Below are 23,525 nucleotides of genomic sequence, written 5' to 3' on the forward strand. Positions count from 1 at the left end.
TGGGTTCAGTGAGAGACTCTGCCTCAAAACATAAGGTGGAGACTAGCTGAGAAAACACTCGGTGCCAACTTCTGTCCTCCCCAAGCACATGCAGACTACACATACAAAAAAGCTGAGAAAACAGTCAAAGCACAAAGCATATAGAAAAGCATTTCAGATTAAAAAAAAAAAAAAAAAAAAGAATGAGCCAAAGGACTGCAACCCTGAGAGAAAGTAGGTGAACCCAGACTGCGGCAGCTCATCACTTAGGGACACTTCCTGAACTGCAGAGCATAACAGAGAAGAGAAAGAAAAAACAAGAGAAAAATTCGAATCCCTGGAGCTTCAAAGGGCACCTCTGAGATAAAGGGCTCACTGCTGCCCCCTGCCTGCCTGTCAGTCTGGAGAAAGGCCATCCTATGTGCACTTCTGCGATGAACGGAGACTGAATGCATCAACTTTCCTGCAAGAGGAACAAACAGCCCTTGAACACCGAGCCCAGTGACCTGAAGCCTTCCACTGTGCAGAGGTGATTCAAAGGCCGATGGATGGGCCTAAGGCTGGGCAAAGGAGTCACCAGAAGCCCAGGGTAACAAAGGGGGAACCACCACTCTGAGGGCTCCAGCCACAAAGCAATAATCAGTCAGGCTTTCCAAACCAGAAAGAAAAAGCAGAAATAAAACTGAACTTAAACACACAAACAGCAATAGAGACTACCCACACAAAAGCTCACAGAGAAACAACAGAAACCTCACTCACCCTCAAACAGACCGACCAGGGGCACAGGCAGATGATCAGGGGATAGGAGCACTTGCTGCACACGCAGGGAGGCCTGAGTTCGAATCCTCAGCACCCATGTAAAAGCTAGGCAAGACCACATACACCTGCAATCCCAGTGCTGTGGGGCAGAGACTGGAGGGTCACTGGGCTTGCTGGCTGCCAGCTAATTCAGTGAAATACTGTCTCAAGGGGAGAAGGCAGAGGGCGAGGGAGCAGGATACCCAACTTCCTCCTCTATCCTAGGGTGCCTATGTGCACACAAATATGTATATACTACATACACATACACACACCTCACAGACACACCCCCCACACAAAAACATATACACACATCTCACACTTCACAGACACAAACCCCACACAGACACACACACACACACACACACACACACACACACACACACTGAGCTCATGCACAGAAGATTAAAAAACAAAACAAGCCAGGCGGTTGTAGCACATGCCTTTAACCCCAGGACTCAGAAAGCAGAGGCAGAGGCAGAAGGCAGGCGGATCTCTGTGAGTTTGAGGACTCCCAAGTGCTGGGATTAAAGCTGTGTCACCACGCATCAGCTGAAACAGCAGCCTTAAAGAGGTGCTAGGGGCTGACAAGATGACTCAGTAGATAAAGGCACTTGCCACCAAGTCTGGTGACAGGAGCTCAGTCGCCAGGACCCACATGGTGGAAGGAGAGAACTGTCTCCAGCAGGTTGTCCTCTGACCTCCACATGTGCCATGGCACACTCACAGACCCCATGGCACACTCACAGACCCCCCAAGGAAAAATTGATAAATAAATTTAAAATTTAAAAACACACAAACAAGGGCTGGAGAGATGGCTCCGAGGTTAAGAACACCAGCTGCTCTTCCAAAGGACTCAGATTCAGTTCCCAGCACCTACATGGCAGCACACAGCTGTCTGTAACTCCGGTTCCAGGGGATCTGACATACTCATACAGACATACATACAGGCAAAACCCTAATGTACATTAAATAAATAAAATTTAAAAACAAAAACTTTAAAGGAGATGCTGGGCCGAGTGTAGCGGTGCACATCTTTAATCCCAGCACTTGGGAGACAGAGGCAGGTGAGTATTTTGAGTTTGAGGCCAACCTGATCTACATAGTTATAGGACAGCCAGGGCCATACAGAGAAACCTTATCTCGGGGTGGGAGGGCAGGGGGAGGGTGGGTGATGCCAACTGGGCCATCTCATGTGCGCTTCCATATTCCTTGCCCCTCTCCCTTGCTCTTACCACAGGGAGACCATTCTGGACTGCACCTACCAAGCCATGAGGGATGAGACCACAGGAAGTGAGCAGGTCACTCCCAGGCCAGGGGCCTGGGCCATCCTATCTCACAGGCTGCCGTTTCCTCCTGCTCTCCTCTGGACAGTGACAGCAATGGTCCTGACTGTAGGAGGTCGGCTCCTGGCTGGTGAGGCTGCACCCCGCAGCTGCAGTTATCATGACTGTTCTCAAGTGGGGGCTGGGTGACTGCTTCTCCTGAGCCACTTTGAGAACCAGAGAGCAGCCAGTGACCAGACCACTGTCTTGACCAACCAAGACTTCCTGTTCTGGCAGCTGTGCAAACCCCAATCCCTTTTCTCTCGTTTATTTCCCCTTTACACGGAATCTCGGACTTCCTCTCAGTCTGTGGAGATGGACCGAGGGATCAGTGACCACTGCATCTGTCCATGTCAGCTGAGGTCACACTGACTGCATCTCCTTTCTGCCACTGGCCATGTCTCTGACTGTCATACTGGACTGGATGGGGAGGCTCCTAGAGCCAGAGATTTTGCCCTAAAACTCCAAGAACAAACAGGAACGAGAATCTGTTTCTTTTTGTGGACCACAAATTCATATCACTAAGTTTTTCCTTTTTAGTCCAGGGTCTCGTGTAGCCCAAGATGGCCTCAAGCTGTAGCCAAGTTGACCTTGAACTTCTGTCCCTCCTGCCTCTACCTCCCAAGTGCAGGAATTACAGGTGCGTGCCACCATGGCCAGTTGGTGCACAGCTGCGGATTCCTCCAGGGCTTCCTGCATGCTAGGCAAGCATTCTACTAACGCAGCTATCCCAACCCACAAGTTATGACAAATTATCTTATATTAGAAAGATCAAAATTTGCATAGCAAACAGGAAAATATAAAGAGCAAAAAAGAAATGTGAGAAAAACAAACAGAATCATAATTATAGTCTAACAATACTCAACTATTACTTTATGATGACCAAGTTCACAAAAAAAAAACCCTAAGGTTGCAGAGAATTTGAAGGGTATAATTATAGATTACTGAAACTGATGCATTATACATACACACTTTTCTCGTGAAAATTTCAGTCACATAGAGCATCAGAGACAACAGTAAAATGGCACCTTGCCCGTTCCTCCTAGCCATAACTAGTAACAGCACAGCAATTGTCTTCAGCTAAAGTGGTAACCGCTTCCTTCCCCACCACCTAACCAACGGGATGACTGAAGAAAATGGTGGCCTGAGTCTCGGGAGGGCGGGAGGAACAGAAAGTGAGAAGGCAGACACAGTACAGGCTTGGCGGCAGAACCCTGCTGTCACACACACACACACACACACACACACACACACACACACACACATACCGTGAGTGAGTCAGGCCTCTTCTCTGAGAGCCTTGTGAGCAGGAGCAGGGTCCGAGACCTGCTTCTAAACCAACAGAGTGTGGCAGAGGGAACAAGCCGTCAACCACATGGTCACACTGTATTGTAAGATTCCAATTTATTGACTAAAGAGACAGGCTCCTTACTGACTGAAGAAATGAGTTGCCAAATTCTAAGAACTATGATTGGCCTGTAGGACTTAGACACTGGCAAGCGGCAGCTAGGAGGATAGTAGGCCCTCACTCTGTAGATGAGGAGATGAATCAAGGTAACAAGCATGCGGGCTTAAAGGGGACCCCAAGTCTCTGCAGAGACACTTCCCAGCTGATGCTATAATCGCAAAGAACCCAGACACACCTGCCAGACTGGGAACCACAGCAGCAATGAGTCGTAAGTCTGTGCCTGAAGTAGCTTGTGTGAGATTCCTCTGAAAGGCTCCCTTCTGGCCTCCATGGACAACCACACACGGCATACACTCCCACACACACACACACACACACACACACACACACACACACACACACACGTGTAAAAATAAAAATTTTTAAAAATGCACAAAAGAATACAGAGCCCTCCCTAAGCTCAGAAAAGATGGGAAATCCATCAAATTCCTATTCTAGTATCAGATAATTCAGGTTTCTGTACTCTACCTGTCAGATTTAGGAAAACTCCACCACACCCCATCTCTGGCCTCCTCTACTCCTAACTTTTCTTTCTTTCTTCTTTCCTTCCTTCCTTTCTTTTCTTTCTTTTCCTTTTTCTTTTTCTTTTTCTTTTTTCTTTTTTTGTTGTGGTTTGTTTTACCAAGACGGGGTTTCTCTACGTAACAGCCCTGGCTGTCCTGGAACTCACAGAGATCCACCTACCTCTGCTCCCCTTAGAGCTAGGATTAAAGGCGTGCACCACCACTATCCAGCTTTAAATTGGTTTTGTTGTTTGAAACAGTTCTCTCTCTATAGCCCAGGCTGGTCTGAAGCACATTACTTCCTCCTATCTCAGCCCCACAAGTCACAAGTTTACAAGTGTGAGCCTTCGTGCCTGGTGCTAATGACTATTTTTTAAAGTTTTCTTAATGAAGACATGATTCTGTTAATGAGAACAAGGAGTCATTAATTTATTTCCAGCAATAAAATAGAAACAAAATATTATGCTTGAGTTTGCTTTAAAATAGCTCTGTAGAAGAAGAGATGGTGTAGTCTGAAAAAGACCAAGGTAAGCTGAGTGTGTCGAGCCACCTCCTGTGCGGAAGCGGGCCATGTGACAACAACACTAAGCACTGAGCCTCAGTCTGTCTGCCACTTACTATATATCCTTTGACTTCTGGCTTGTTATACATTTAGGAAACTTATTCCTTTAAAAATGAAAGTAGGACCAGTGAGGTAACTCAGCAGGTAAAGGTGCTTGCCACCAAGGCCTACATAGGTGGGAAAAAAACAATCCCTGTAGGTTGTCCTCTGACCTCCAGGAGAGCAACTGGCACCAACTTGCAGACATACAAACACAAAATAAACTAATAATTTTTTGAACCCCAGAAGTATGACTACCGAGATTATTTTCCAGATCATACTAAGCACAGATTAAGGTTTCCCCTGACCCAGAGGACAGTAACCAGAGGCAGGCAGGGGAGGAAGGGACAGTAATTACCGCGTCGATCTCGTTGAGGACCTTCCACTGCTCATAAGGCACACTCAGCGCCTCCGCTGTCTGGATCGTCCTCTTCATCTGGCTCGTCCAGACCTTCAGGTCCTTGATGTTCTGGTCACTGATGAACTCAGCCAGGTGCTTGGCAAACTGAAACACATCATGGTACATTCAGCCCCACAGGGCCTGGGCTACCTCAAAGGACACCAAAGCATGGGGCCTGTGGGTTCTGTCCAACCTCAGGAAATAGGTTAAAAACCTCACTAACTTCCCAATGATACCGATACCCAAGTGCTGTTCTGCGCATTCCCCCCAGGCCCCAAGAGCAATACCATAATTGTCATGTTCCCCCATCTTGATCCACTGTCCCAAGGTCATGTAACCTCTTCTGAGACCTAATCCCTCCCTGGACTCTGTCAAAGCCTGTAACAGCACAATTTGGACTCAACCCACTGTAAAGGTCATGTGACCCTGGGACTCAGGCAGCTCTAAAGGGTTGTGTGACCCGGGACTCAGGCTGTTCCAACAGTCCTGTGACCCTGAAACTCAGGCCACTGTAACGGTCGTATGACCTTCCCAGAAAAGGGCTCAGTTGCACATTGACTACAGAAGCCCCACTACATAGCCATATATCCATTCTGCCACCCAAGGGTACCAATGCATATATGCACACATGCACGTCATGCACACACACACACTGACTGACCTCCCTGCCCCGGTGAGACAGTCCAGGATCCCCACCAATCCGGCCCTTGAGGTTGAGTTCGCTCTCCCCATGCCGGCAGAGGTAGATGGAGCGGGGTGTCACATGGATGTTCATGAGGTAATAAACGATGCGACTCTGGATGTGGTCAGCCACACGGTTCACCACATAGCTCTGGCCCACGTCCATGATCTTGATGTAGGACAGATCCCTTGCCAGAGAGAAGATAGAACTGTGAGGGCAGCTGGGCCCTTGGGCAGTCACAGGGACCAGCTCTAAACCTATAACTCTCACACTGGATTTGATCACAACACACAGGACTGTGAGCTGGTGTGCAAGTGACAGCGGTGAGGAGGTAGTGACACACCAGTGACACACACACAAGCACTGTGAGACTTCAAAGGTGACATCCGGAGAGGTGGTCAGTCAAATCACGTCAGGACTTGCACTGCTGCCCGTGAATTCCCAAACCCTTTCTTGCCTCCCTCTGAGCTCTGAAAGCTGAACCAAGACAGCTTTTCCTAGAGCTGACCCGATAGTTGGCTGACACTCCACTCCCCAGGTTCCTGGTCAGTTTTCCTTCCTGGTGAGCCTCTCCCCAGAGACACAGTCAAGGCCACCTATGTGCCGAGGAGCGGCCATCCTCCTAAGCAAACCAGTGGTTGAGAAGTACAGGAGGATGGCCCTGGGACAGCAGCTGGCACACCCGACTTGGCCGCTTCCCCCAGTGTGCACGTATGAGGGGCTCCTGCCGGAGAGCACGCTTCCGCTGGCAGCAGCCGGGACGAACTGTGAAAGTTCTCATTGGAGTTCTCACAGGTCTCCATATATGTTTGGTGCCTTGATATTACCAATAAAACCAGGAGCAACATTGCTGTCGGCCTGACTGGGGCTGCTCTGGATGAGCCCCACTAGTGCAATGGCATTGCAGAGTGACCAGAAACAATGCTGGGGAGACAGGGGAAACAACAGAGTCACACACGGAGAGGCCCAAGTGCCACTCAGCTCCAGCCTGGCTGCAGAGTTCAGCAGAGGGAAGAAAGCTGTGTCACCATGGCAGACACAGGCACCGCTATTCTAGAAGCACCCAGAAGTCATCCCTCTAGCAGCTGCTTGTGCTCCTTGGTTCGTATGCATGACATATTCTTATGTAATTATAAACACCCAAACATATATTTATATTCCAGTCTTTCACTAATGCCGTGCAACCTACACGCCCACATCTTCCTGTAATTATGATTTATGGTGACTGTGAGACTTTGCCAACCTCTCACTGCTATTGATTTAACTACTGTTGGTGACACTTATGCCAAGAGTCAGGAGCTGGCAAACCACTGCCAACCACTCAGATGCTGCCCACAAACTGTTTGCTATAAAGTTTCAGTAGGACACACGCATGGTCACTTATTTACACAGTCTCTTCTGCAGGACAATGACAGTCATTCACTGCAGCAGGGACTGGGAACCCACAAAGCCTAAATAAGCTACTTGCTATCTGAAGATATTGCTGGTCCCAGCTGTAAGGCCCTTAGTGGGCACCCGCTTTGGACCTTAAGGCCTCTTGGCACTCAGCACTCCTGCTTACTCTTCTGTGCCAGAGGAAGGCCAATAGGCCCGACAAGCACTGGCCACTGGCTGCTGTTCACAGGCACAATCTGCCTGGCTCCCCTCCTCTTCCCCAGCTGCACAGTGAAAGAAGCACATGGAAGGTTTGCAAAAGCCTTTTGAAAAGAGGCTCAGTTTTATGCTGGGACAGAAGTCTGACTTGTGGAGCTCCCAATGAGGCAGCAGGTGTTCTATATGTCACCTCTGGCTCAACAATTTCTGCCCCAAGGAAAGAAATCGCCTCTACCTTTTGGTGCGCTTCCCCAGTCACCACCGCAGGAAGCCACAGAGAGGTGGCCAAGGGACCCCCACAGACACACTGCAGCGGCAGGCTGCGGATTAGCTGCTCACTTGTCCAGGTCTTCGTCCAACGACTCATAGGAGTTTTCATAGCACTCAATGCGCCTCATGAAGTCCTCGGTGGCCTCGTCGCTGTCCCGGTTGACATAGTCAGGACTGCCCAGCTTCACTTGCTGCCAGAGTCAGGCACAGAGCAAGGACATATCAGGACTGGAGTTCAGAGTCCAAAGCAAGGTCACAGCTAGGCAGGGATCAGGGAGGAGGGACCAGGCCAGGCTAGGGCTGGGGGCCTGAGGCTGAAGTCACTCTGGGGACTGCTTCCATCAGGAGTCATTCTGAAGCTTCCAGGTCTGAGTCAGTCTCTCACCCGGTGGCCCAGTGGAAACCTAGGGCTCTTTCTCTACCTGAATTATCTTTCAAACCAACATGGCCTTTTTACTTTTTAGTTTTTGTTTTTTTGAGACAAGGTCTCTCTGTGTAGTCCTGGCTGTCCTGGAACTCACTCTGTAGACCAGGCTGGCCTGAGAGATCCTCCTGCCTCCACCTCCTGAGTGCTGGGATTATAGGGTGTACCACCACCACCCAGCTGACATGGCCACTTTTTAGATAACCAGGGAGTACAAAGTAAGAGTGGGAAACCAGTCTGAGTCTTAAATAGAAATACCCAAGTCTGGCAGCAGCTCCTCCTGCTGTCCAGGGATTGTGGGAGAGGAGAAGGGAGAGAGAAGGAAACAGGCCCATGAGGCACGCAATCCTCCTCCGCACAATTGGTCCTCAGGACTCCAGGCTCACCTGCCTACCCACTCCCACAAAATTCAAGATCAAAGAAGGTCAGCCCAAGCAGCAGCCCAGACCTGGAGAGGCACCTCATTGTCACCGTCACCATCACCTACTGTCACCCAGCACCTGCCTTGTCACCATCCCAGGGAGGTCAGATGCAGCACTCACCACGATGTTGGCAGCTATGACCTCAGGATCCACACAGATAGATTCAACAAAGAAGGTCTACAGCAAGGCCAGAGGACCAGGAAAGGAGGACAGAACCACAGACATGGTTAGTGGCCTGCGTTTCCTCCCAGGGTCTCTCCCTTCTACCCATGGCCATGCTGACCAGGCCCGAGCATCCTCTAGAGGATGTCACTGCATCCCGAACTCCCCCACTGCATCCTGAACTCCCCCACTCCCCTTGGAGAGCAAGGTCCAGGAGAGGAAACTACACCTTCATCTCAAATTACACTCCACAACCCTAAGGCCCAGCACCAGGAGCCTGAGAAAGGAGCTGCTGAGGGCCCATACGTGCAACAACCCAGGAGACCTCACCTTGTAGCCGTTCTGTTCTCCAAAGTTAAAGACCATCGCTCTTCGTTCTCGGGTGGTATTGGTTGCATCAAAAACCTAGGACCAAATCGGGGGGTAAACTCAGGACTCTGGTCCTGGGGAAGCAAAAGGCTACCCAAGGCTGCAGTACAGGCACCTCTGTGGACTGGGCTTCTTGCCAGGATAACTGCGGCTTGGGCCACCCGCCTGCCTGTCTCTGGCAGACTCCACAGAGGACATATGCCCTGTGCTCTGGACAGAGCAGGCGCTCAGTTCATGTGTGGCCAGCCAAACGCTAGCAGAACCGGTTAAGCCTGGTACTATGGTTTGGATGTGGTTTTTCTCCTAAAGGTTCATGGTCAAGTTCTCCCAAGAGAGATGCAAGTTTGGCCTATGCAGCTCTGTGGTTTCCTAGCTCCAGATGTCATCTTTTCCTCCCTCAGGGACTCCTGCCTTGATGCTATCAGATCCTTAACAAGGGTTTAGGGGGTGAGATGGGGTCGGGATGCCCCATCTAGAACTTTCAGTCTCAAAACTGTGAGTTAAATCTGTTTTGTGAGGAGCTGAGACAGGGTCTCACTATGTAGTCAGCTGGTTTTGAACTTACTGTGTAGGACAGATTGGCCTAACTTGCAGCAATCCCTCTGCCTATGTTTTTCAAGTGCTGGGAATACAAGTGCATGCCACCATGACTAGCAACAAACCTTTTTTCTTTTCCTTTTTATTTTATTTTTTATTATATTTAAAGAGTGAGAGGGGCTGGGCAATGCTGGCGCACACCTTTAGTCCTAGCACTTGGGAGGCAGAGGCAAGTGAATCTCTGTGAGTTCAAGGCCAACCTCTTATACAAAGCGAGTTCCAAGACAGCCAGTGCTGTTACACAGAGAAACCCTGTATTGGGTGGGCGGGGAGAACACTGGCTGTTCTTCCAGAGGTGCTGAGTTGATTCCCAGCAATCACATGGTGCCTCACATCTATAGTGGGATCCGATGCCCTCTTCTGGTAGCAGGTGTACATGCAGGGCACTCATACATAAAACACAAATAAATAAATCTTAAAAAGAGAAAAACTGGAGCCACATTAAAGACGTAGGGCCTACACTCAGGAGGCAGAGGCAGGCAGATCTCTATGAAGTAGAGGCCAGCCTGGTCTAGATAGAGTTCCAGGACAGATAGAGCTACATCATGAGACCATGTTTTAGAGGAAAAAAAAAAAAATCAGAAAAAAAAAAAGATACTTCTGCTAGGAAAGGCCTCACTCCAAGTATTTCCCAAGCACTCTGTTGTTGTTTGGAAGTGGGGTCTCAGGCACCTCAGGTTGGCCTACAAGTCCCTAGACAGTCAAGGGTGCTCTGATTCTCCTGTCTCTACCACCACAGTACCGAACTACAGGCTCACACCACATCCCACAGTACTGAACTACAGGCTCGCACCACACCCCACAGTACTGAACTACAGGCTCACACCACACCACACAGCACTGAACCACAGGCTCACACCCCACAGCACTGAACTACAGGCTCACACCACACTCCACAGTACTGAACTACAGGCTCACACCCCACAGTATTGAACTACAGGCTCACACCCCACAGCACTGAACTACAGGCTCACACCCCACAGCACTGAACTACAGGCTCACACCACACCCCACAGTACTGAATGACAGGTTCACACCACGCTGGAAGTCAATCCTAGGTTCCACGCCTGCCAGACCAGCACTCTACCCACTGAGCTCCATCTGCTGCCACTTTACTGAAGAAAACATATCTGTGGGGTTCACGCTAACAACACGAGTCAGCGGGCTGGAGAGATGGCTCAGCAGTTAAGAGCACTGATTGCTCTTCCAGAGGACCCAGGGTCAACTCTCAGCACCCACATGGAAGCTCACACCTGTCTGTAACTCCAGTTCCAAGGGAACCTGACACCCTCACACAGACATACACACAAGTAAAACACCAATAAACATAAAATAAAAATAATAAATTATTAAAAAAAAAACGAGTCAGCAGAGCAAAGTGAAGGGGGCCTGGGTTACAGGACCAGGACAGGAGCTCATCCCAGGAGAGATGAGAACAGAGCCCACGGAGTGGTGGCAGTGCCAGAGCCATGAGCGCAGGCTAGAGCTGGGGGTTGGAAAGTTCCAGCAGGCACAACTCCAAGAGTGTGGTAAGGAGGACACAGCTCCAGCGCTTGTATATCCAGGCCGGGTCCTCACACATTCCCCAGCTCTGCCTGGTCACACACTGCATAGGACTGCAGGGTCACCACTCTGGGAGACTTTCCTCACCTGGCCTCAGCTGTTTTCTAGAAGAGTAAACTATGGGCAGGGCAGGGCAGGGCAGGGCAGGGCTCCCCGCACCAGGGGACTGGTCATATGTATGAAAGACAGGTATGCTGCTGGTCCTAACTTCTAGAAGGAAGAACTGAGGAGTTAAATACACATCCAGGGGGAACGGCTGGCCACACTTCCTTCAACATAGCTTCTGCATGTTTCTCCCTTTGGCTGGCACCCTCGGGCATCCAGGGGCACAATCACCCTGCTTCCCTTCCAGGTGCCTGATGAGCAAACAGCAGACAGGGTGGTGGTGAGGAATCCTATGTCTCACTCTCGGTTGTTTTCTAGGGTGTCACACTCACCGCCACGTGTCCCCCCTCCTCACTGAGGAACTTCCGGACATCACAGAGGGCCGCCATGGCACACTGCCTTCAGGAGAGAAGACAAAGTCAGTCTAGCATCCAGCCATCAGCCCCACCGCAGACAGGCTGAAGGCAGCCTGAGGGACCCAAGTGCACGCTGTATGTAGAGGTATACAAGGGTGAGCACGGGTGTGACTCTGAGTAACGCACAAGCAAGAATGAGCCCACATGTGCACACAGCACACACACTCTCACAGACAGCGTGACTAAATGTATGTATGTGAACACACCCATGTATACTTACACTATGTAGGCTTTGTGTATGTAGATGTGTGCATACATGTGAGGTTATGAGTCCATGGTATACATAGAGAGCTCATGGATGGTAAGAAAACAGAACAGAAATGTGCCTGATGGGATGTGTGCATGTGCCTTTACATATGCATACCTGATTGTGACATACTTGCTTATACCTTCCTCTTGCCTACTTTCATGTATATGAATATGGTCTAACTTTTGAGACCTCAGTAATGTGTGTGTGTAGCTAGGCGTCTCGGAAACACAGCCCTTTGTTCCCGGGCTTCTCATTTTTAAGACTCTGGTCCCACCACACACAGTGGCAAATGTCTGAAATCCCAGCACTTGGAAGGTAGAGACAGGAGGAAAAGATGTTCAAGTCATTCTTGGCTGTGCAGCAAGTTCATGGCCAGCCTGAGCTGTATCATGTCATCTATTTCAAAACAAAACAAAATAGACAAAAATGCCTCTGTTTCTGGACTGGGGGTGTAGGATGATGGAAAGTTGTTGTTGTTGTTGTTGTTTGGTTTGGTTAATTGATTCTTGGTTCTTGGTCTTTTGAGGCATGGACTCATGCTGCCCAGGCTGGCTTTGCGCTGTGTGATGGCTGCTGGCCTTGAACTCCTGATCCTCCTGCCTTCCCCTCCCAAGTGCTGGGACTACCAAATTCAGCTGTGATGGACGGTTCTTAGTGGTAAAGACTCAGGCTCAAAATTACTCAGCTACTTCAATCGTGAAGTAGCCTGCACAGAAGGGTGTGAGACCCCCAGACTCTTTGAGCCTCGGTTCCCTTACCTATAAAATGGGGACAATGGATATCAGACATTAAGAGCACAGCAGAGTCAAGAATCAGTACATCTCCTAGCTTCTAGTCTTACCTAAATGTCAGACTCCCTTTCTCAGCTTGGTCCCATCCCTATGATGCAAGAGCAAAGGAAGCAAGTTCAAGTACACAGCGGGGTGCTCCTGCCCCCTCGTGGCAATAGAGGGGAGAAGTAGCTACACAGTGGCTTAATTTGAGGAAGTCAGGAGAGCTAGTGCAGCCTCTGGTACTGTCTTACCAACATAGTGAGGCCAGAGCCAGTCTGTGCCACCTCAGGCTGGCAAGAGGCATGTGGCAGTTAGCTTTAATCGTCAACTTGACACAATCTTAGAATCACCTGGGAAGAGGCTCAAGGACAGGCCGCCCAGGTCAGGTGGGCCTGTCTGTGAGGGATTTTATTTTTAAGACTATTTTTATTCTATGTGCATTGGTACTTTGCCTGCATTTATGTTTGTGTGAGGGTGCCAGGTCTCCTAGAACGGGAAGTTATGGACAGTTGTGAGCCATCACGTGGGTGCCGGGAATTGAACCCAGATCTTCTGAAAGAGCATCCAGTGCTCTTAACCAGTAAGCCATCTCTTCAGCCTCTGGATTTTACTTTAATTGGCTTGAGTGAAGTGGGAAGGCCCACTGTGAACATACGGGTGACACACTTTCACGGCCGGGTCTCTGAACTGTACACTGAGTGAGAAACTAGGCGGGACAGGTGATCACACTCGTATTTACTCTCTGTTTGGCACGGTAGGTGTGACTAGCTGCTCCAAGTTTCTGCCTTGATTTCCCTGGGTGGATTATAATCTGGCCCAACAAACCAAACAAACATTTCTCCCCTAAGCGTTCTGTCGGGTGTTTTTGTCACAGCAACCGAAGTGAAAATAGGATAAGGCTTTTGTTATTGTTGTTGTTTTGAGACAGGGTCTCACATTAGCCCTGGCTGTCCTGGAACTCACTATTCAGACCAGGCTGGCCTTGAACTAGCAGAGACCTATCTGCACCTGTCTCCCAACTGATGAGATTAAAGGCGTGCGCTACCACTGCCTGGCAGGCCAGAGCTCTTGACCACCCCACCAACACCTCAGAAAGTTCAAGTCTGAACGGGGAGGGGACAGCGAACACACGAAAATTTCTATCTCATGAGTGTCAACCACTCACTCCACAGCATCCAAGTCTTGCTAAACTAAAACTAAGGCGCATGCCAAGCACAAAACAAGCATATTCCTGTACTCATGAGAGTGCCTCTCCTGGGGCAGAAGAGGAACTAACATGCATCCTCTACAGAGTATGGAGTATACAAAAGCAGGTCCTCCGAGCCATACATTGGCCCCTGACATGCCCTGGCTAACCCTCTTCCCTCCCTGAAGCTCCACCCTCCCTTCCCACAGAATGTCCTTACAAAGGTCCTTAATAGTAGAGAGGGATGAGACAGCCATCAGGAGGCTACACACAACTTCCCCCTAAACCTAACATATGCCAACCTTTCTACAACCTGAGAGGTTAAGAAGCCAGCCTAGAGCTGGATGTGGTGGTGCATGCCTTTAATCCCAGCACTCCAGAGACAGAGGCAAGCTGATCTCTGTAAGTTCGAGGACAGCCAGAGTAACATAGTGAGGTCCTATTTCAAAAAATTAAAAAAAAGAAAAAGAAAAAACAAAGATGCCAACCCCTTCAGTCTACAGCATCTAGCCAGTCCTATCAGTGACACCTCATGGAGCCAGTCCTGTCAGTCACACAGCATGGATCCAGCTCTGTCAGTGACACCTCATGGAGCCAGTCCTGTCAGTCACTCAGCATGGAGCCGGTCCTGTCAGTCACTCAGCATGGAGCCGGTCCTGTCAGTCACTCAGCATGGAGCCAGTCCTGTCAGTCACTCAGCATGGAGCCAGTCCTGTCAGTCACTCAGCATGGAGCCGGCTCTGTCAGTGACACCTCATGGAGCCAGCACTGTCAATCACTCAGCATGATCCGGTCAGTCACAGAGTATGGAGCCAGGCCTGTCTGTCACACAGCATCAGACTGAGCTGCTGAAGCTCAGCAGTAGCTCATGTACTCTCTAGTAAGCAGGCTCCAGATATAGTGAGAAGAGGTGCTTCTTAGCAAATGGGTGGTAACTTATCAAGCCATCTCTACAGCAATGCCCCACCCCAACCCTCACCACACTTACTTCCTGATTTTCAGGCCTTCCTCATTCTCTGGTAGGAAAAATTCAAACGATTTGTATGTTTTTACTATGTCCCGGCGATACTGGCCAACGTTGAATTCTAGGGGGAGAAGAGGTTTAACTTTCACAGGACAGCAACCCTACCAACCCCTGCCCAGGGACCCACTCCAGGCCCTGCCACCACCAGCCTTCTCTCTTCCCTCCCACAATTCCACTGGAGCCTCACCCCGAGTAGGCACACCAATCCAGTTGAGGTACCGGGTCAGCTTCTTAGAAATGTAGGTCTTGCCCCTGGCCGGTAGGCCCACCATGACAATGAGCGTAGGGCAGTTGGTCATGCAAACTGGAAGGCAAGCAGCACCGGGAGGGTTAATCTGGACTGTCACCTTGATGGGATCTAGAATCACCACGGAAACAAATATCGGTCTATGGGGGAGTTCCCATTAGGGTAACTGAGGTAGGGAGACATCTTAAATGTGGGCACCATCCCTGGACTAGGGTCCTGGACTGAGAGAGAGAGAGAGAGAGAGAGAGAGAGAGAGAGAGAGAGAGAGAGAGAGAGGGGAAGCAAGTGAGAGGAGCATCCATTCACCTCTTCCTCACCTCACCTGGAAGCAAGGTCACCAGCTACCTCAGGCACACAGGTGTATGTAAGGCATAAGGTGTAACCAGCCAGGCCAGCAGCTAAACACTCTAGGGAGCTGCCCACTACCCAGAGGACAGCAAAGCTGATGCCTGCCTCCCTCACCCAAAATTCCACTCCCTAATCTCCCCAGCTCCATATGTTGTGACAGCTGCGCCTTTGTGGTCTCCCTTGAAGCTCTCTTTCTCTTCAAAGCTCCGTCTTAAAGTTTTCCCTTCAACAGGGACCTCCTTTCCCAAGGGCACCTCCATGGGTCGCTGGGGCATTTTCACCCCCACTTGACCACCTCACGAATGGCTGCTAGCTCTGGACTGATACCGATTATTTAGAGTAGGTATTATGTGTGACTGTCCTCCAAGCCGAGCAGCCACCAGCTACGTCCCTTTGCGAAAGTGTTATCCTGGCTAGGTTTGCTAGCTGCTTACGTCCCCTCATGGAGGGATGCGTAGGGTCTTGAGACCCTCCCCTGAGAATCCACTGCTTTCTACCCTGCTGGATGCACCCACACCTGTGTACGCAACCCCTCGCTTATGCTCTGGAAGGAAGTCCAATAAACTCATTGGCTCTTCAGAGGGAACTTCTGTAGAATTGTGCGCTAGTTTGTCATCGGGACCTTGGGAGGAGGGGTAGACCTTGTTTATACCCCCCCAGGGAAGGAATTTTGACCCAGTAACCTTGGAGTGCCTGTGCCACTCTTGTCCCTGCCCTGGCACTGCACAGATGCTCACGAGCAGGGAGGCAGCTAGAAGGACCAGGGTAAGGCCACAAAGGACTGAGACGGAGGCCCAGCAATGACGATCCTCTTCACGATCATCACCATCTCACAAGCTACCAAGCCAGGGTGTCAACCAGAGAATGTGCCAAGGCTGGAGGTAGGGAAGGACCTGCCCACAGCTTCCCCGAGTGTCAGCGGCCTAGGACTGACACCAAGCAACAGGCCTGCCTGTGACTCAGCTCAGCTTCCAGCATAGCGAGATGTGGTCCCAGGAGTCCCAGGAGCCTTTGCTGCATCACCCATACGAACAGGTGAAGCATAGGGGGCAGATTGCTGAACGGATGTGGGGAGCTGGCCCTCCTCTCCTCTGCCCACCTAGTTGCCCTCCTTTGTAAGACCATCAGGAGCCCCCTCAGCTGTCTCTCTTAGGACACAGAGACCTAGGGACAGCTCCGCCTGTCAGCAGTCAGGCGAGCCTTGGTTCCTATTTTGGTTGTGACACCTTCTGGTAACTCGGAGTCTTGGTGTCCTCACAAGCATGATTTTGCACTTTCCCCATGGAAAAGCTGGAGTGCTTCTGAGAAACTGTGCCCTTTGCCTCACCTGGCAGCATCCTGGACTACGGACACAGGTGTACTCAGCCCCAACTGCACTTAGGACCCAGGATGTAGGCAGCATCATTCTTGTGCATGACCCAAACTGGGAACTCCAGGGGAGGTCAGAAGGGGATGTGGACTGAAGGAAGAGTGAGGACACTTGCAGAATAACCTCAGTATTGGCTAAGGTGAGAGGAAGTTGAGTTAAGCAAGGTCCTGCCTCCTCAGGGCCAGCAGACTGCTCGAGTCCATTTACATAACTCCTGCCCAAGCTGACCAGGAGCTCTGAAGCAAGTTAAAGAGAGTACATCAGACATTTACCATGAGATTCCATCCATCTGCCTCCCCATGCTCCTCTGATGGTTCCCTACACACGCACGCACGCACACACGCACGCACACACCCACACCATTGCTCCTTCAGTGTTCATGACTTCAAGATGGAGGTACTGTACCCATTCTTCACATCTGCTTTAGTCAGGGTGACCATTGCTGTTATAAACACCATGACCAGAGCAACTCGGGGAGGAAAGGGTTACTTGTCTTCCACTTCCACATCACAGTTCATCACTGAAGCAAGGCAGGACAGGAACTCAAACAGGGCAGGAATCCAGAGGCAGGAGTTGGAACCGAGGCCATGGAGGAGCACTGCTTACTGTCCTGGAGATCATAGCTTGTTCAGCCTGCTTTCTTATAGAACCCAGGACCAACAGCCCAGGGGTGGCTCCACCCACGTTGGACTGGGCCCTCCCTCATCAGTCACTAATTAAGAAAATGCCTTATAGGTTGGCCTGAAGGCAGACCTTCTGGGGACACTTTCTCAGTTGAAGTTCCCTCTTCTCAGATGACTGTAGCTTGTGTCAAAGTGACATGAAACTAGCCAGCACAGCATCTATTTTCCCGGAGCAGACCTGGGCCCCTCTCATGGCCGCAGCCTCCTCCCATAGTCTTTGGTAACTCCACTTCTATTCCCCACTCCCGTCCACGTGCAAGGTGGGCAGTCAGGGAGCAGACTGGAGCTGGGCACTAAACAAGGCAATAAATTAGTGATCACCTCTGTTCCTCAAGATAAGCTCCCAAGAAATAACCCAAAACAAACCAAAGTTCAAGAACATTCGTGGCAGCTCTGCTTACAACAGCATGATGTGGCGATAATCCCTGGAGAGGAAAAATTACAAACAGAGGCAGAACACAGAAGGATACACTACAGACCTTGAGAGCCACGGTCCAAAGAGGGGGTATGCAGTCAGAAGACCAGCCCTGAGCCCACAAGGACCCCAACATCTAGCAGCCAGGGCAGCAGAACACATTGTCTGTAACACCATCCACACAGAGAGGAGGAAGTCTGAAGACATGTCAACTCAGCCCTTTCTGGTTCCCTTCCCATAGATTCATGGAAGGCCAGAGAGCTCTAGGAGCTCCAAGGCCTGAGACTGATAGCAATGGGAGTGGCTACCAGCCTACCTACTTCCAGGCACTTCCACCAAAGGCACAGCCAAAGATCCTGGAGTGGACTCTGGGTAGACTCCCGAAATGACTGGACCTGCTCCCGCCATCTTGGCCAGACTGAGGAAGGAAGACTTCTTAAAAATTAAGTAACATGCTGGCGGTGGGGTACGCACCTTTAATCTCAGCACTTAGAGGCTGAGGTGGAGGCAGGTGGATCTCTGAAAGTTTGAGACCAGACTGATGTACAGAGCAAGTTTCAGAACAGGCTCTAAAGATACAGAGAAACCCTGTCTCAAAAACAAACAAAAAAATTAAACATCATGGCATGGCAGCCCCACTCAAGGACAGAGTTGTCTCCCCTGCTGCCTTGTGCACACACACAAGTCCTGTCACACAGGGGGAATCATGGCATCTTTTCACATTTTGGCTGAAAAAAGTCATCAGAAGTTGGACATAGTAGCACATGCTTTAATTCCAGCATCCGGGAGGCAGAGGCAGGAGGATCTTTGTAAGTTTGAGGCCAGCCTGGTCTACATAGGGAATTCCAGGGCAGCCAGGACTACACAGAAAAACCCTGCCTCAAAACAAACAAAACAAACAACAACAACAACAACAACAAACCTACTTGTTCTTGCAAAGGACCAGGGTTTGAGTTCCAGCACGCATCCAGAAGTTTACAAGATTACAAGGGTCCATAACTCCAGTTCCAGAGGATCTGATGCCCTCTCCTCACCTCTAAGGACATCAGGCACACACACAGAGCACAGACACACATGAAAGCAAAACCCTCATACACATAAAAGAAGCAAGCATAAAAAAGTTAAAAAAAAAAGAAAAGAAAAATGATATCTTGTCACTCAGGAAGGGGAGCCAAGAGGTCTATCCACAAGGACATCAACAGGAGGCCTACACAGTGGGTTCCCCGGTCAGCTGTCCAGAGCCTGCTCAAGAGACTACATTCTCAAAAACAAACAAAGGAAAAACAATGTCCTAACTGCCTTGGTCCTGGGGCTCCTCCTTATCACCTGTCCCACCTCCTCCCCACAGAGCTCTTAAAGGTCTAAGCTGGCATTCCAGTGGAAAGAAAGGTTAATAGCTTCCAGACACGCAGGTGTGCCTCTGAATTTTATAAATTATCAAATTTTATCTACTGCTTATGGTGTCTGAGGGTGGAGAACATGGCTTTGTCATTCATCCCCAGTACCTCAAGGAGTTGGGGACTAGACACCTGAAGGAACCTACTGCCTGCCCCAATTAGAAGTAGGCACTGCTTCTTTCTTCCCATATACCCCTGCGATCAGACTAAACTACCCCACCCTGGGGTCTTTACTGTCCTTACTGTCTTGCAACCCAGCCCGAGCTCACTGTACAAAAGGCAGAACGCTGCACAGGTGCAAAGTGGAAGGGTGTGTTGTGTGTGAACTCCGGGACCGCCGGCTGGGGCCCAGACTCTCATTCCCAGGAACACACCACAAGCTTCATCTCCGGCCATGTTACCTCCTACTCCAGGAAAGCAGGAGTCTACAACCCAGACTATTCCAACACACTGACACTGACAAGCTCTCCACTTACACAAGAGCCACTTTGGTTGGTTTGATTGTTTGTTTTCCAGACAGTTTTTCTGTGATGCTTTGGCTGTCCAGGAACTTACTCTGTAGATCATACTGGCCTCAAACTCAGAGATCCACCTGTCTCTACCTCTCCAGGATTAAAGGTGAGTGCCATGAACACCTGGCACAAGAGCCACATTTTAACCCTACACTTAGAGCTTAGAGAAGGACATACAGTCCTACCCCAGGAGCAGATACCTGAGCAGGTCCCTCCTCTGGGCCTCAGCTCCCATACTGAGGGACTGGCTCAGGCTGATAGCTCAGTCACCCACTCTGAAGAGCGAGAGGCAAAAAAGAGATTGGTGGTGATGAGATTTGCTTCTTTCTTTCTTTCTTTCTTTCTTTCTTTCTTTTTTTTTTTTTTTTTTTTTTTGTAGCCCTGACTGTCCTGGTACTCACTATATAAATCAGGTAGATCCTCTGCCTCTACCTCCTGACTGCTAGGATCAAAAGTTTGCACCACCATGCCCAGCTTGCTTCCACGTGTCAAGTATCCATTCATTAGAGGCTCAGACAATGGTGGTCTCATCCTAGGGTTGGGGTCTAAGGTGTTAGCTCCTTGCCCAAGATCACAGAGTTGGTCCAGGATATGACCCGAGTGCTCCTGGCCCCAAAGTCCAGGTTCCTACTCCTCCTGTAGCAGGTGCAGCTACCCCTGGTCAGGATCACGGTACTAACAACGACTGGCAAGGAGCTGCCTTAATGCTTCCAAAAGGACGGCTGGCCAGGCTAATGCCACAGTCCCTGGGGATTCAGAATGTGTCTGAACAGCTATGGCTCCACCAGTACTGTGGTCAGAGTCACCACCCACAGGAACACAGTCTGCTTAGGAACCACAGCCATCTTACCAGGACCCAAGTGTGATTACACACACCTCCCCACCCCCACTCTCCTAGGACTCTCATTATGATAAAGGTCAGGCTGGCCTTGGCGACTGAAGCCTAAAGGACCCTCCCCTCCCTTCTCATACACAGCAGCCTTCAGGATGACTAGGAGACTCGAGCACATCACACAACAGCCTGATCTCCTTTCCATATCTGCGCCACCAGTTGGACTAGATGTTCTCTGAGGTCTTTGCCAAGCTACAAATTCATTACAATATTTGAATTACTCCTGAAACATTTTTTCTTTTCCTTGTTAATAAAAAAAAATCACAGAACAAACAGAAGGCCCAAGGAAGTCGGTGAAAACACCCAGCATCCCAGAAGAGGTGAGTCACTTAGCAATTCACAAATTTCAGCACATCCCCTCGACGTTCCACCCTCCTGTGCAGTCACTACCTATGAACTCAGGGGAGTGCTTCCAGGTCCAGAGGCACAGAGCTAGGGCCATATGGTGTGCTGTCGCCACTGACTCAAGGCTGACAACTGGACTCCCCTGAAGTTCCTCCCAAAACTTTGGTTTTTAAGACCAAGGAGCTCTTGTCTTGCTGAGGACTACTAGGCTTTTAAAAGTCCTCGGCTCAGAGACTCCAAGTGCCTTGTCTAGAGCTACACAGCTCAGTTTCCAGCCAGTCTAGCTGGCAGCCCACTCCGGGGCCAGGAGAGAGGAACGAGCAGCAGTGCCGTGACATCAAAGTCCTCTCTATATCCAGGCATTGGACAGCTTGGGTAATGGTGGCCAGACCTGGTCTCCAACAAACTGACATGTCCCCTCACACCTGTCTCCACCACACTTAGCTTCTGCGGGCCACTGTCACAGCACCACTGTCACCCCGCCGCACCTGTTCCCAGCCTCTCACCTGTCCCCGACTCCACCCATCAGGCACAACAGCCTCACCTTGCCTGTTTCTCTACCTGTCTCCTGCCTTTCCACTGGAGACCCTCGCCCAGGCCGTCTACCCACCCATCCGGGTTCATCGCCCTCTTCCTCTCCCTGCGGACCCCGTCTTACCACCCCGCTGGCTGGCGTGCAGAGCGGGTCGTCCATTGCTATATGGCATCCAGATCTTCTTCAGAGGATTCTGGGTTAATTCCCGTGGGGACGCCATCCCCCGGCTGCGATGAATCGGACTACGCTGCTTCGCACCCAGCAACCGGGCCACCTCGGGCCACCCGAGGTCCCGCCCCTCGGCCCCGCCCCTCCTCTAGCGGCTCCTACTCCTGTCCATCTTCCCGCAGGCCCGCCCCAGTACCATTAGGCTCCACCCAAACTGAAGAGGCACAGACCTACGACTACGCATGCCCAATTTTCCGACCGCCTCTTTTTGGACTAAGCGCGCCCCGTCCTTCAAACCAAAGCTAATAACGCGCATGCTCGATTCCCAAGGCATTTGACACCCAGTTTATGCAGGCCCCACCCCGGATGTGAAGTTTCCAGCGCTCAAGCAGATCGTTCATATTTGCATAGCCCCTCCCACGGTTTTCTTTAGGGCTCCCCAGCCCCGCCTCCAAGGCGTGTGCGGCCTCTGCTCCCTGAGGAACGTGACCTCACAGCCGCCTGGTGAGCAGGGTGTGAGGCCGGGCGGGGCCTGCGTGACCCTCAGAGCCAGGATCGTCTAGACCAGCTTGGCTCTTGGCCCCAGTGGCTCTAATGCCTGGCTTGCTGTCCTGGCAGTCAACCTCCGCTGCGCCCTCCTGGACCTACTTGAGGTCCTCTCAACTGCTCCCACCCTCAAAACTTCCCCGGTCCACGAGAACAACTTGTTCAACCACGCAGAAAATGTTCCCTTATCTCGGGGACAGGAACACAGGATACATCTCCAAATCGACCATGTTTGGCATGGCTCTTGGGGAACGTGGGCTGCTCACCTGGTGCAAATATATGACCAAGCTATTTGGAGACTCACTAAGCCCTGACAGTATTTTGATTCTCTTCCCAGGATTTACATTTTACCAATTACATTTTTTTTTCTTTTGAGGGAGGATGGTCAGGGTCTCTTGCAGCCTAGGCTGGCCTGGAATTCAATATGTAGCTGAGGATAACCTTGAATTCTGATCCTCCTGCTTTCACCTCCCAAGTTGTCATTGCTGCACAATGTTTATGCAGGGCTGGGGATTGAACCTAGGACTTTGTGCATGCTAGGCAAACACTCTATCCACTGAGCTACACTCCCAGCCCCAATTACAGTTTTAAAAATGAGTTCGTGCATTTTTAAAATGAATTTCTGTCTCTTCATCAGGAAAACGAGATGCAGACATCAATTTTACAAGATTGTGGTACAGATTAAATGTATCAGTCTCAGGAATCTGCTCCCTAACATGTCATTCATTCTATTATCACCCTCCCTGCCTTTGGAAATGTACCAGGCAAGGACCAAGAGCCAAGCTTTGCAGCTCAGGCTTAAAAGGCTAAGGCGCTGATAGAAATAACTCCCCAACCTGGGTGGGCCCGGATGAACATGACCTTTGGAGGCTGGTGAGGGACAGCGTGGGGAAGCCACTCTTCTGTGTCTGACCTCCACCACAGTCTCTCAAAAGCTCAGGCCTCTTCTTTCTGCCTAGCCCCACCTTTCCAAACCACACTTGCTGCTCCTGGCCCCACCAACACAGCTCGACTCTCCATCTCCGTTTGCTGCCCTCTAGTGATGGCCTCCACCATACCCTGGCAGGTTTCCTGCCTCCAGCTCTCCAGATGCCAGCCAGAAGCTAGGGACATGAAAAACAAGGATGACCTCATTCACAATCAGTGCAGCATCCCCTC

The 23,525-nt window shown here is 50.5% G+C and overlaps 1 protein-coding gene across 5 annotated transcripts in view; it reads right to left on the reverse strand.

Moving 5' to 3' along the window:
• Window positions 1-23,525, reverse strand: part of Pfkfb4 (6-phosphofructo-2-kinase/fructose-2,6-biphosphatase 4) — a 37,097-nt gene that overhangs the window by 11,373 nt on the left and 2,199 nt on the right. For 2 of the 5 annotated variants that reach the window (XM_048423339.3, XM_048423337.3), the window contains exons 2-9: window positions 15,098-15,214; window positions 14,875-14,971; window positions 11,594-11,660; window positions 8,958-9,032; window positions 8,586-8,642; window positions 7,689-7,810; window positions 5,736-5,964; window positions 5,033-5,179 (exon numbers count right to left, since the gene is read on the reverse strand). In XM_048423339.3, coding sequence (XP_048279296.1) covers window positions 5,033-5,179; window positions 5,736-5,964; window positions 7,689-7,810; window positions 8,586-8,642; window positions 8,958-9,032; window positions 11,594-11,660; window positions 14,875-14,971; window positions 15,098-15,214 — 911 coding nt within the window. Of the gene's footprint in view, window positions 1-5,032; window positions 5,180-5,735; window positions 5,965-7,688; window positions 7,811-8,585; window positions 8,643-8,957; window positions 9,033-11,593; window positions 11,661-14,874; window positions 14,972-15,097; window positions 15,215-18,036; window positions 18,169-21,776; window positions 21,947-23,525 lie in introns of those variants that run through there. The other 3 variants (XM_087905225.1, XM_087905226.1, XM_048423340.3) reach the window with 3 other exon arrangements.

The sequence above is a fragment of the Myodes glareolus genome, chromosome 4 (genome assembly GCF_982192425.1).
Source record: "Myodes glareolus chromosome 4, mMyoGla1.1, whole genome shotgun sequence".
Lineage (NCBI taxonomy): Eukaryota > Metazoa > Chordata > Mammalia > Rodentia > Cricetidae > Myodes > Myodes glareolus.